Source organism: Lytechinus pictus, chromosome 7, assembly GCF_037042905.1.
Source record: "Lytechinus pictus isolate F3 Inbred chromosome 7, Lp3.0, whole genome shotgun sequence".
Classification (NCBI taxonomy): domain Eukaryota; kingdom Metazoa; phylum Echinodermata; class Echinoidea; order Temnopleuroida; family Toxopneustidae; genus Lytechinus; species Lytechinus pictus.
In genome coordinates this window covers 25,583,325-25,598,033 of record NC_087251.1, presented here as the reverse complement: position 1 = coordinate 25,598,033, position 14,709 = coordinate 25,583,325, and the positions used below count along the sequence as shown (strand labels likewise).

General features: G+C 33.8%; 1 protein-coding gene across 3 annotated transcripts in view; it reads right to left on the bottom strand.

The window, feature by feature from the left end:
• Positions 1 to 304: 304 nt before the first annotated feature.
• The window catches only part of LOC129267589 (alpha-(1,6)-fucosyltransferase-like), a 42,793-nt gene continuing 28,388 nt past the window's right edge, over positions 305 to 14,709 (bottom strand). For all 3 annotated transcript variants that reach the window (XM_064102339.1, XM_064102340.1, XM_064102338.1), the window contains 4 exons: positions 11,673 to 11,916; positions 7,915 to 8,091; positions 1,955 to 2,105; positions 305 to 1,574 (listed from right to left, as the gene is read on the bottom strand). In XM_064102339.1, coding sequence (XP_063958409.1) covers positions 1,239 to 1,574; positions 1,955 to 2,105; positions 7,915 to 8,091; positions 11,673 to 11,916 — 908 coding nt within the window. In that variant the 3' untranslated portion in view covers positions 305 to 1,238. The remainder of the gene's footprint in view (positions 1,575 to 1,954; positions 2,106 to 7,914; positions 8,092 to 11,672; positions 11,917 to 14,709) is intronic.

The following is a 14,709-nucleotide window of genomic DNA, read 5'->3' as shown; positions in this document are numbered from 1 at the left end:
TAAAATTTTTCGTTTTATGTATTTCACATCTTAATCTTGCGCCCTGTGGAGTGTTTCATCAACATTTTCATCCGACAAGTTGTCAGATCTGACATCTTTCTCTGATGTTGATTGGCTGAGAGGTACTGTTACTATGGTAACTGTCGGATAAAATGGGACTTGTCGGATAAAACGTCCGACAAGTCCTTTCATGAAACGCTCCCCGGAACTCGTCGATTTCGCCATCTTTGGATTTCCCGAAATGCATCATTCTGCTCTCTCGAACACGTAGTCTTACTAATTGTACACGGCAAGGCATTTTTTTACACACTTGATATTTTAATTCAATTCAATTCAAATTTATTTCCAAATCTGATTAAGAAGACAATTACAAATTCATGTGCAAATAGTATATAAATATACGAGGTAAATTTTGAAGAAAAAAAACCATTTAAACTTTATTTTGTTTCAAAATATGGAAAAGGCCTTGAACATGAATACTATAGTTTATTACAGATGAATACTTTTGTTTCCTTTCCGATACAGTTTCTTTATTATAATAACTTTTGAATTACAAATTTTGTATTACAATGCGATATATCTCATCTTATATCTTGATGTATTTGATTAAAAAAAGAAAATAGAATCGATATAAAAGCCTATTTGTATATCATGTTAGCATAATTTTCTTCTAGTTAATCTTAGACCTAATGTACTGAAAATATGTACTATAGATTTTCTTTATCATAGTATTTTTCTATTCCAATATACAGGGGCTGCACCACGTATTCTTTATAGAGGCAACCTAAAATGACATACTTTAGCAAATGGGCAGAAACAAGAATTCAAGGCGGCAAGTTAATATAAGTTATAATCAGTTCATAACTGAACAAATCTAAGCATGATAGATTATGACAAGTGGTAGGCATAACAAGCATATGGGCATAAGGAGCAGAAATCAAAATATAATCAAGGTTGCATATTTTGTTACGTTCTCATGAACATGAAAGAAATATATTATTTGAAGGAAAACTTTTTTCAATTGACATTATTTTAATAGCCATTTTATGTATTGGAGTAAATGGACGTCAGTGGAAGAGTAGTCCTTACCTTACATAACTATTACATTGCCAATGCGGCCAATTCCAAGTCTCCATGGGTATATTACCAATTTTTACAACTTTTTGATGATTTTTTTTCAATGTAAAAAAATGTTTGCCCCTTCTGAAGAGGTTTTCTAGGTAGGCCACTGATTTGAATTATAAATGGAAGTTCTCTGCTTCTGGATACGTAGGCATCTTAGCGATTCTGACATTAATTTCAGCTTTATACGATGGATAGAGCCCGGTTCGCTTGGATCCTGAATTCAGGTTTGTTCCTTTTGAGTATCCATCCCAGTGGTTGCCAGCCACATTAATAATGTCTCCGGGTTTCATTTCTATCTCTTCGGGTCCACGCGGTTTGTGCTCGTAGAGGGCGGTCTGATTGCGGCCATGCATTCCACAGAAGAAATAAATATCATCAAGGGATCGGAAGTTTGCAGAAGCACCTTCCTCATGTAAATACTGCATCATCTCATACACCGCTCGAGACACCTGTTTTAGGTAGGAGATTGTAAGCGGGAAAGTGATTAATATGTGTTTAAAATCTTCTCTTTATTAAAGAAAAATCGAACTTTGGTATGTGTTAAAATAGAAAAATATGAAAGATAGAATGAAGAAAAAGCTTGAAAGATATACATTTTTTTGCGAGCGAGCAAAAAAAGCGAAAAGAATTAATCTGGATATTGCAATTTATCCTTATAGCACTTGGAAGCCTCGGTAAAATGTGACTGCAAGAGGTGATCAGTACTAAATCCAGTGTCCATACTTTCCGAGGAGACATGCCCCTGCCCTCTTCGATCACCGCATTTTAATCACCTTAATTTAGTCCATCTATTTCAATGATTTTAACTACATTAATTTTTTTTACAAACCTGCGAAGAAAATGTGCCGACAAAGAAATCAGTACGAGAAAGGAAGTAGATATCAAGAATGATGCCGCGTAAGGAATCGTCTGAGTATCTTGATGAAAGGCCAGCCGATTTAGCTATTGAATGATCACCAACGAAGACATAATCAGGGTATCTATAACATTAAAAAAAACAAAATCCATAATGAACTTAAAGAGATGAGAGGAACAATGATAAAAAAGTTAAGGGATGTTTCAACTTCTATCAATATATAGGACAACATTTGTTTGAACATGAATTATGACGAGAATAAGACTACAATTTAATTCAATTCAATTCAATTCAATTAAGAAGTATGTACACAAGACATAAAGGTAATAGTAGACCGGCCAAAACGATTTTTTATTCTTTGGACGGCAAAATTTGTTAATGCTTGCTAATGCTTGGCATCCCAGCCAATAGTCTTTCAAAAATACCCAGGAATAGCGTGCGGCCGGATGCCAAGCGCAATTTTTCGTGAAAGTGTCATTTTTAGCGTAAAATCTGAAAGAATGTCGAAAATCACGCATTTTGATATTTTGACGGATTATCATCATATTGTTGATTATCTTTGATATGAAATTATTTTTATTCAGAGTTTCAAATTATAAGTTTCATAAATATGCATTTCAAATTTGAATATTACACACACACATATGGCACAGTGAAACATAAAACCGCGATTTTCTCAAAATAAAAGTTTGTGAAAACTATCAATAGTTTGAAGTTTTTTACGCAACTTAAATTCTTCGATTTCAATTCGTTTATCCATCGAATGTAAAGTAAATGTCCTAATGCCACAAATATTAAAAGAATTTTCGAGTAAGATAGAAGATATATCATTTTATGTTATCCGAAAGGAGACAATGTGCATTTTACCAGGTGCGAATTTTGAAAGAAAAATTGAAAATACCATACATTATGTACATAATTACATGTATAAGTTCACACTAAAGCGAGTTTTTAATTACATGTAGAAGTACGCACTAAAGTGAGTTTTTATTTGGATAGCACAATATGTCAATTCTTTGCATCCCAGCTAAAAATCTTGCGGAAATACTGAGGAATAACGTACGGGCGGATGCTAAGTACACTTTTGCGTGAAAGTATCATTTTTAGCGTAAATTCTGAAAGACTGTCGAAAATCACGCATTTTGATATTTTGACGGGATTTGTAAGATAATTTGATTTCCTTTGATATGCGATTATTTATATTTGGAGTTTCAAATTATAAGTCTACTAAATATACATTTCAATTTGGAATATAACACACATATATATGGCACTATGAGATATAAAATCGTGATTTACTCAAAATAAAAGTTTGTGAAAAACTATCAATGGTATAATGTTTGTGTTCCGCATCTCAATTTCGTCCATTTTAGCGCTAACCTAATAAATACATAATAATTGTTGTCATGTCACTTATAGTGAAAAAAATTGAAATAAGATGCAAGATATATCATTTTATGTTATATATGCGAAAGATAACAATGTTCATTTATCGGATGCGCATTTCTGTTAAAAAAAAAAAAAGCGCACAATATTACATCTATATTGCACATAAATTATATACTGTTAATCAGTGCGATACTCGTCATGATATTATATGGGATTATGTTTACTTTTGTAGAGTTCGATCTTCTTGCTATTTCCGCGAATGAATTGGTGCTGAACGTAAATCTACCTGTGGGGAAATTCATAAATAGGTCTGATATTTAATTCGCCGTTACCATGGTAACATTAATTTTATATGAATATCTATATCCTAAAACATTCATGTGTAAATAAAACGATTGAATTAGCATTTTTTAACCTACTCTTTCAATCTACATTTTACTTCAGTTATTGGATTATCAAAGTCTAAACAAATATGGTTATTGCCACGGCAATTCCTAATTTTTGTCTCGCCTGCATAGCAGAGCAGGACTAAGGGGGCCACTTTTCCGGCATAGGCGACGGCAGTTTTGATATAACAGCGTCATATCTACCTTGAAATCTTAACCAATGTTACGTTTTTTGAAATTTCATTATAATTTTGAACGTATAGAAAAAAATAATGACACTAATAACAGTATTCAGGTATTACTGATCGTCTTGCACAAGTTTTAGATCACATGATTAAGGTCAAAGGTCATTTAAAGTCACTGATCTTTGGCCATATGGGGGTATTTTTTTGAAATGTCATCATAACTTTTAAATTTAAAATGAGCTACGGACACTGACGTAAGCCTTTAGATGGAAGATGCATGGAAGTGAGGGGGAGGGGGAAACTTGCCCCCAAAAAAATTCAAGAAAAAAAACCATAAAACAACAGAAGCAAAATAATAGAAAGCTTGTTGGGGAGGGGGTCATTTATTTATTATTTTATTTATTTATATGTTTATTTTATCTATTTGTTTATTATGACCTCAATTGAATGTAAATATTGTATTTAAAACATTTTTTCCTTAATAAACACAAATTGTTCCCTAAATTAATGCTTTTGTTAAATAGACTTGATCAGTCAGCTCGCTCACCAGCAGTGTAGCTAGGATTTTGTCAGCAGAGGAGCACGGGGGAGGGCCTTGGTATGTTGCAGGGAGTATCAAAATAGATTCTTTTATCAAATATTTATTATTAAGTACATATATATTAGCTTTATTCTCACAAGCACGATTAAGTATCTGACAAGGCCTATTTGAATGCGAACGCGAAGCGCAAGCAGTTTTTGTATATGCCATGAAATTAGGAGCTGAAAGTTAGAAAGTTACACAATTATTCGTAAGAGTAATCATGAACATGATTCGTATCTTATGGTAATGTTAGAAATTTCAGAAAGTTTTAATATTCTGACATTAAAACGGAGCATTTAATACATTTTTTTTTTAAATAATATATAGGCTATTGATGCGAGCGCGAGACGCAATCTGTTTTTTTTTATTCCAATCCGTAAACTGGACATTTTGATGACGTTTTGAAATAAAGAATGGTATGTATCTGTTTTAAAAAAAAAACAGTACAAGCCGAGCTGGCTTTTTTTTTTATTAGAAACGAAACATTCTAAGGTGCGATAGCTCAAGAGGGGGTTTCGGATTCCGGTGGCCTGGGTTCGATTCCCACTTGGTGCGCTAGTAAGGCATTTATATACATTACTAGTAATGGTATAATGCATTTTAATCCTCATTATAGGTCCCTCGGAGGATACCTTAAGCCATCGATCCCCTGGTTGCTTGCTTAGAAGCATTCATGCTTTTTTAGCAAATGAGGTAAAATACAAACCGTCAAATCATGAACAATAATCAGTATTTAATTATAGGATTTAATGCGAGCGGGAAGCGTGAGCTGAAAATTTCGAATTAAACGAATGATTTGAAACATGTTTTTAATGTAGAAAAATATGAATATCGTACTTAACAAAAACGTAAGAGCAAAAGTGCGAGCTAAAATTGGGAGCCACTCAGAGCTAAACATTTGACATACAGTATGCACATTTATTTAATAATGGACTGGATGCGTATTTAACTAAACAATGTGAGCTAACGGCGAGCTAATTTCTTTTATAATTTTCTAAGAAATTGACACTTCAAGCATGTTTTTCTAATAGATAGCAATTTGTTTATCTCATTTATTAATGCCAGCGCGAAGCTCGAGTCGAAAATTTATTTGGCATCTTTTTGTAATTCCGTGTAGGGTGCCTATCTCGCTAAACCAAAATAAAATATACACTCGAATTGCGAGCAGAATACTTTGGGTATATTATCTTGAAAATGGGATACTTTCAGCTCCATGTAATCCTTTTCGGAGACTACACATGACTTTAGGCAGGGGGGGGGGGGTGGGCAGTTGTGGCCAGAAATTTTGTAACTCGTTTTAAGTATGTACTTATTCATGTAATTATGTTTATAATGTACGGTATCTTCAATTTTACATTCTAAATGGCCCCCTCCCTCCCCGATAAATTTTGAATGTCCCCTTTCGGAAAATATATCTTCCATCTTACTTGAAAATTCTTTTAATATTTGAGACATTAGAAACGATCGATATTCAATATAGATGAACCCATTTAAATCGAAGAATTTAAGTTGTAAAAAAACTTAGAACTATTGATAGTGTTCACAAACTTTTATTTTGAGTAAATCACGATTTTATATCTCATAGTGCCATATATATGTGTGTTATATTCCAAATTGAAATGTATATTTAGTAGACTTATAATTTGAAACTCCAAATATAAATAATCGCATATCAAAGGAAATCAAATTATCTTACAAATCCCGTCAAAATATCAAAATGCGTGATTTTCGACAGTCTTTCAGAATTTACGCTAAAAATGATACTTTCACGCAAAAGTGTACTTGGCATCCGCCCATACGTTATTCCTCAGTATTTCCTCAAGATTATAGCTGGGATGCAAAGAATTGACAAAATGTGCTATCCAATTAAAAACTCGCTTTAGTGCGTACTTATACATGTAATTAAAAACTCGCTTTAGTATGTACTTATACATGTAATTATGTACATAATGTACGGCATTTTCAATTTTTCTTTCAAAATGCGCACCTGGTAAAATGCACATTGTCTCCTTTCGGATAACATAAAATGAGATATCTTCTATCTTACTTGAAAATTCTTTTAATATTTGTGGCATTAGGACATTTACTTTACATTCGATGGATAAACGAATTGAAATTAAAAAAAATTAAGTTGCGTAAAAAACTTCAAACTATTGATAATTTTCACAAACTTTTATTTTGAGAAAATCGCGGTTTTATGTTTCACTGTGCCATATGTGTGTGTATAATATTCATATTTGAAATGCATATTTATGAGATTTATAATTTGAAACTCTGAATAAAAGTAATTCCATATCAAAGATAATCAAAAATATGATGATAATCCGTCAAAATATCAAAATGCGTGATTTTCGACATCCTTTCAGATTTTACGCTAATAATGACACTTTCACGCAAAATTGCGCTTGGCATCCGGCCGTACGCTATTCCTGGGTATTTTTGCAAGACTGTTAGATTGGATGCCGAGCATTAACAAATTTTGCCGTCGAATCCTTATCTAGAGCACTTTTTGACATTTGGCCGGTCTACTATAAGTTAAGTTTGCATACTATACCGAGTTTACCGACAGCACCCTTCAGGGTAAGGTACAACTGTTTACATATTAGGTGCATTATATTTTACGTTTAAAAAGGTTCAATTTTAAATCCTCATAAGGGTGCTAAATGTAGCCTCTAATCAGCTTCACTTTTAAAGGTGCATGCATGAATATAAGCATGGGGTGCTGCAATTAAAAGTTTTACCTTATATACAGGATGCTAATGAGCATTTCTTGGTGCAAAATAGCGAAAAGTTCCAATGACCCATTTGTACCAACTCCTATAGGGCTCAAATTTGAACCTCTATTTCTTAATGTGAAAGATGTAGACAGTAAATGTTAAAGTTTAAAATCAAACATATGCAGGTACCGGTCAAGGGGAAATCTTAGGAATGCTTTTTTCATTTTTTCCCCTATTGGCTTCATAATCATACTGAGTAAGGGCCCATAAAGTCATGACGACTTATATCAAGATCAACAACGTCTTTGTCGCCTGCTTGTCGCAATCAGAATCTTTCCAATCTTTATTGCGATGCATTACTATTTCAAGTGGAGATTATGGCGCACTATTACAATGCCCAAATCGCGCATCACGTGAAATAATAATAAAATAATAAATCAAGTCCAATCTCTTTAATGATTCTTCCTCAAACATATTGTTAAGTTAAAGTTATTGATAGTTATTGAAAGTATGTTGGTATTTCGACCCTAGAATTTTTATAATCTTTGGAATTGGAATTAAGTTTATGGTCCTAATATTATATGATGAACAGCTCACAAGACATGCAAAAAAGGACGTAATTCATTTCACCAGGTTTTAAGCAGTTCAACACATGGATTATTTTCATACTCACTTTTCCTCAGCCTCTTTGAGAAGACTAGCATCATCTGTTGCCAGGTAAAATTTTCTGACTGACACTTTTTGCCTCCTTTCAAGTCTCTGGTAATATTCTTCAGCGTGAAACATGTATTCTTCTATCGCATGGAAGGACGCTTCGGTCCCAATTTTATCCGTTCGCCTGACATGTAATCTGTCAATAACAAAGGCAAGAACTTTATTCTAAAAATACACATGGACTAAATCACTTCTTGTCACATCTCTAGTCTTTTGGTAATATTCTTCAACATGACACATACAGGTCTATATTCGCCTATATGAAAGAGTGCTTTACTAGTGAATTGTTCAAAGAAAATGTTAAATGAGGTCCTGTTGAGTATATTTGCAATATTCTCTTTAGTGATTGGATAAAGAGTTTATTTTCTAAATTACCAGCCTCCACTATTAGAATAAATATATATAATAATACATGTCAGGGGCCGCGAAACGGTTTTAAAGTTGGAAAGGGAGCTGACCATGCCCCTAAAACGGAATCAGATGGTAATTTTTACGGGGTTTTTTTGTACAAGTTCTTCGAAAGAAAAGGGGGAAGGCTGAAGCCCTCCTATACCCCCCCCCCCCGTTCCGATGTCCATGTACGTTGCTCCAATACCCCCCTTAACAATTAACCACAATACCTTTCAGTTCTTGATAAATCATTATCAATACCAAGTGCCTTAAAATTATTTTTTTTAAACAGAATTTCATGCAAACACAACCAGCCGCAGAATCTCCCACTTCTTGAAAACATAACTAATATTGTTGGATTTACGGAAAAAAATAAAATAAGTTTCGTGAAAATCAAGTCTCGGAGCGAAATCGAGAAGTATACGCGCGAAATACGGCGTAACTAAAATATGGAAAGAGTATAGAGTGACGAATGAATTCATGATTCAATTTTTCTTTAGATTGCAGTCATATTTGCCAGCCGTTATAGTGAAATGGGTTTGTTTGAGAAAGATTCAGATCACAGAAAACAGACAAAGTTGGGCTTCAATGATCACTCCATCCGAGTGAACATACAATGAAGATTGGTCTTATTTGAACTGTCACAAATCCCCCGTTTTTTGAACTTAGGTTGAATTTAAAACTCTGGACTAAAAGTTTTGGTTTAACTATGGAACGTCAAATGTGAAAATCATCCCTAGTAACAGTACAGATTTAATTTTTTCTCTTCCTGTCTTAATTTTACCAAGTAATCTATTACTGGTAATTGTTTGTGATTGTGATCGATTTCTATTATTGCCTTTACTTGACTTAATTCTTGTTTTGATATGAAATGTTCTCTAATTTGTATTATGATTTTATGTTATTCCTTTGTAAAGCGCTTAGGAACACTCGTTAAAAGCGCTATATTAAATGCAACGTATTATTATCATTATTAATATTAAGTTATCAGCTCATTTAACACTAAAATCATTCACGCATGAATGAAGAGCACAGTAAAGATATTAGGCAGTTTTCACAACCGCGACGCAAAACGATTTCAAGAACACTGTAAATGTATTGAAAATGCCCGTCGAATGCCAATGACCAGCTGGGAGGTCTTTGTCGAAAATTTGTGAACCGGAACAGCAGTTTCGTCTTAAAGGGGAATGAAACCTTTGGAATAAGTAGGCTTGTGTCGAAACAGAAAAATCAAAGAAAGTTTGAGAACAATCGGAAAAATAATGAGAAAGTTATGAGCATTTGAATATTGCAATCACTAATGCTATGGAGATCCTCCCATTGGCAATGCGACAAGGATATGTGATATCACATGTGAACAACTTTCCCTTTGATGGACTATAAAATACCCTCAAAATGTTTCTTTCTGCTTTTTCTTGTGGTGATACAAACTCTTTATCCATGATGCATTCTTTAAAAATCTGTATTACATGCCCTCCTATAGAAAGAACACACGATCTATACTGATAGATGTGATAAAAGAGGCAATCTAAGTGAAATATATACTAAAGTAATGGGGAGAGTTGTTCACAAGTGACATCACACATCTTTGACGCATTGCCAATTTGATGATCTTCATAGCATTAGTGATCGCAATATTCAAATGCTCATAACTTTCTCATTATTTGTCCGATTTTTCTCAAACTTTTGTTGATCTGTTTCTTTGATTTTTTCTGTTTTCACACAAGCTATCTTCTTCCAAAGGTTTCATTCTCCTTTAAGTTTCGTAGCTGACGAAAAAACGCTAATATGTCGTTTGTCCAGAGTCCAGAACAAAACTGCTGTTTTGATTCACCGTTTTTGACAAAGACTTCTTGGTTGTGATTTGTCGTGAAAGTCATTTGACAATATTTATTTTTTATGTTATTGAAAGCGTTATGCGTTGCGGTGTGAAAAATCCCAACATACACTTTAGACAAAATGTTTTTGGCTCCCCCTTATTTCAGCACAGAGTTAGACCTGGACTTACTGGGGCAATGGGTGATTTCAAGTTCAGTGTTGACCTATTGGTGTTGGTGTTAGGTCAATTTTTACACGAGTATAACACCAAACATAAAATGAAGATGATCCTGAAAAGTCACTCACTGGTTTTTGAGATGTCAATAATGTGATCTGGGTCAGTTTTACAAACTCAGAATAGATTTCGGAGCCTATAAGGGAAGCAATCCCAATTCCAACACCATTACCAACACCGGACTTGAAATCACCCAATAAGCCAATATACATTCATTTAGGTTTTTCAAGTTAGACCGTATTCATTTAAGTTTTGTTTAACTTAGTCGGCATAGCTTTACAATTTGTTCAACTGAGTCGTCAAACTTTTGGTTTTTATGTCATCTTAGTTGGCATATTTTTTAAAAAGATTTTATCTCATGTTAGACAGCATAACTTAAGTTTTTGTTCCAGTAGCGTAATGAGCCAACATTTTGAGGGGGCCAGATATGACAAAAAACTATAAAAAGCTAGCTGCTTTCAAGCGAAGCGAGCGAGCAGAAATTTCGACATTTTTATTACAAGATTCCAATATTTTGAAAGATTTTGACATAATATTCTGAAAATAATATTATATTTCACCCTTCTCTCTTTCCCTAAAAAAAAAATCTTTGTCGTGAGAATGGGGTGGGGGGGGGGGGGGCAAGGGCCCCCAATGTCCCCCATCTGTACGCAACTGTTTTGTTCATTTTAGTCTGCAAACCGTTGGTTTTATTTCATCTTAGTCGGCATAACTTTATATTTTGTTACACTTAGTCGGCATGCCTTCGATTTTGTTCAACTTTGACTGCATACCCTTAAATTTTTTTTCCTAATAAATCGCCATATATTTGGTTTTATTATTTTTAACGAAGTCGTCACACCTATAGATTTTGTTCAATTTAGTCGACACATTTTTATTTATTTGAAATAAGTCGTGATAGCATTGTTTCTATTTCGACATTTTCTGCCTGCCTATGTTCTACACTTTTATCACGATTCTTTTCTCTCTTTTTATTCTCAGTGCAGTCGTCACGACTGCAACCTTTGGTTTTTGTTTCAACAAAGTTCTATGTTCTCTTTCAACTTTAAAATATATACATAATAATTTTACAACACTCTCAATGGCGGCGCCAGGATTTTATTATAAAGGGGAGGGGTGTAAGGCCACTTATCAACGGTAACATCATATTTTAGGGGTAATTTCCGGTTACTTGAGACGTAACCTTTTTTTTACCCTCCTTAATTTCTTCTTCCCTCTTTTTCTCCCCCTTTTTTTTTACTCCTTACGGCACCGCCCCTAAACACCCAACTCACCCAACGATGGGATGAGTAAACCCAATAGCTTCTTTCATCTTGTCGATGTCCTCTTGGAGGGAGGGTTTCGGTCTTTGGATGTACATCACCAATTGTCCCATCCACCAAACAATCGGATTACCATGTAGCCTCATTAGCCTCTGTGAGATATCTTGAGGGATGGCCAAGGGCAGCCAATCTGGGCGTGGGTGAAAGCCACCAATTATCGGGAGGGTCAACACTTGAAGATCTTCGAAACCTTGTTCTGAAAAAAAAATGAGGAAAATGGTTGTATTCAGTGTTGGGAATTATCTTCAACCAAGATAAACGCAAACGAATTTTACGATTTTAAGAAATACCTATCATACGCAATAAAGGGATGTGACATAAATATACTGTATACATATTGTTAAAGTTTACATTATTTTGAAAAGGAATAGGAATTCCTTATCGAGATGTCTACAGTTTTTTTTTTCTTCTTCTTTTTCAATATGATATGGCATGCATAATAAGAATTTGACCAATAGCCCCTCTAAGGTTTTCATCTTTAATGAAGTTTTCGTTAACTATAGAGTTTGGTCAAACAGGAACAATACAAATATTCAGTATCAGTCGTGTTTAATCCAGGTGTTTAATGAAATTTAGCTCTCAAAACAACTTCATGTCAAGGGTTTGTATCATAAACTCAAATGACGCATATTCGGGGGGGGGGGGCTAAATATAAAGCCCGGTTTATATAGGGCTTTGATATTGTTTTTATTTGATGTGGGTGTAAAAAAATAATGATCTCTGTCGTAGACAAAAGTAATTAAACAGCACTCATTAGAAAACGAAACCGAGAATTATTATGATGATAATAATAATAACATAGATTTATCGAGCACACAAACTATTCACTAAACCATGTAAACTGCGCTATATCATGAATCCTATAAGATGCTTATATAGATTTGTTTTAAATTTTGATTCAAAGTTATTTGATTGAAAGCTATTCCAGAGGTCGGGGCTACACAAGCAAACACTCGATCACCAGTTTCGGGGTCCTGCATGGTTCACACCCGGCCCCCCGTTTCTCTCTCTCGTTGTCCTCTTAGGGTCTCATTTTCATTCTGGCATTTTTGCGTTTATGATGCATTTCTTTTTTTCTTTCTCGTCTGTATCAATTTGTGTAGTGTATCTGAATATTTACTTATAATGTTTACTTTATATTTTTTTTCAATTTTAATTGTAAACAGTCGCATATTTCAGTTTTTGGACTGCTTGAGATTATATTTTGATAGTTTAATAGTAATAAAAGCAAATCAAATTAAAAAAATGCGCAAATTGTGACCATGATGATTTGTTTTGTGACTTCAAAATTATGTAATATAGCCAGGAGCTTGACCAATTACAATTAGTAAGATTTTGAATATTATTTTCTGCCGTATTGGTAACGTTTACTTTATATTTTTTTTTCAATTTTAATTGTAAACAGTCGCATATTTCAGTTTTTGGACTGCTTGAGATTATATTTTGATAGTTTAATAGTAATAAAAGCAAATCAAATTAAAAAAATGCGCAAATTGTGACCATGATGATTTGTTTTGTGACTTCAAAATTATGTAATATAGCCAGGAGCTTGACCAATTACAATTAGTAAGATTTTGAATACTATTTTCTGCCGTATTGGTAACCAATCTAGATTTCTTAGTATTGGTGTGTATCACTGATACGTGTATATTTTGTACAACCACAAATAAACCTTGCATATATGAGTATTGAACCCTCCGCAATTTCAATAATTGAGAGTATTACATAATTTACATTAATCCAGCTTGCTAGTGATGCATGCATGAACAATCTCTTTTTGTAACATCCATATCTAAATACTTTCGAATAGTACGTCGGATGTTATAGACCATGTAATATGCCGATTTCAAACAGTATAGGAACATGTTCTCTCATATTCAACTGTGTATCAAACTAACACTAACAGATGGTTTGTATTACATAGTCTCCAACTGAAACACCATTTAAGTTAAGTTTGGATCCGGGGTTTGGATGTTTGCTTATAGCTGTGTGAACTATCATTATGCATGAGCCTCCAGCATCCAACCAAGTACATAGTCATTACATGTTTCTAGAAGTTATACAGAAATAGCACTCTTCCCAAAGTAATATTGGATGAAGTGGCCCCAAGTGGCTAATGGTTTTAACAATAACTTTGCTAATGTGGCATTAGAATTATCGCCTGTTTTTGAAAGCGCTGTGTTGAAAGAGGGTCACAATTTGAAGAATGCAAAGTCTGTTGGTTTAGATAGTATTTCAAAGTATATATTTGAACGAATACATTTCTGTTTTAATTAAATCAATTAATTTCTTGATAAACAAATCTTTATGTGATGGTGTTGTACCTGAGAAACGGAAAGTAGCGAAATCGATCCTATACACAAAAAAGGTGATAAGTTTGAATTTAACAACTATACACTGATATCTATTCTACCCTAGGTGTCTAAATTATTTAAAAAATGTGCAGAAGCAATTGCTTCATTATATTCTATCTCATTCTTTGCTTTCTGCATTTCAATCGGGATTCCGTCCGAAACACTCTATACCATTACTGCTCTTGCTAAGGTAACGGATGACTGGTTTCAGTTTTTATGGACAATGGGCAGTATTAATACAGTGGCTATTTTTATAGACATTCAGAAGACTTTCGACCTGTTGATGATGTATCCAAATTTAAACGTATTTGTATATCTGGTGATGAAATGCATTGGTTCAAAAGTTATTTGACTAATAAAAGAATAGGTACATCCATTAATCATGTTAATTAAATTTTTATCAGAAAAAGGGTCATTTCTAAGGCCGAGATTTGTTGAGCAGATTTCATTAATTTTATGGCCGCCTCGTACATATTGTTACTACTGTTACGAAAGCAAGTTCCGTGTTAATCCTTTTATTACAAACACATTTCTATGGAAAAGTCTTGGCAATTCCCAAATATGGCATGATTACCAAAAACAGAACAAGGAAATTCATTTGAAAGAAGCCTTACACACAAATAAGCCCATTGTCA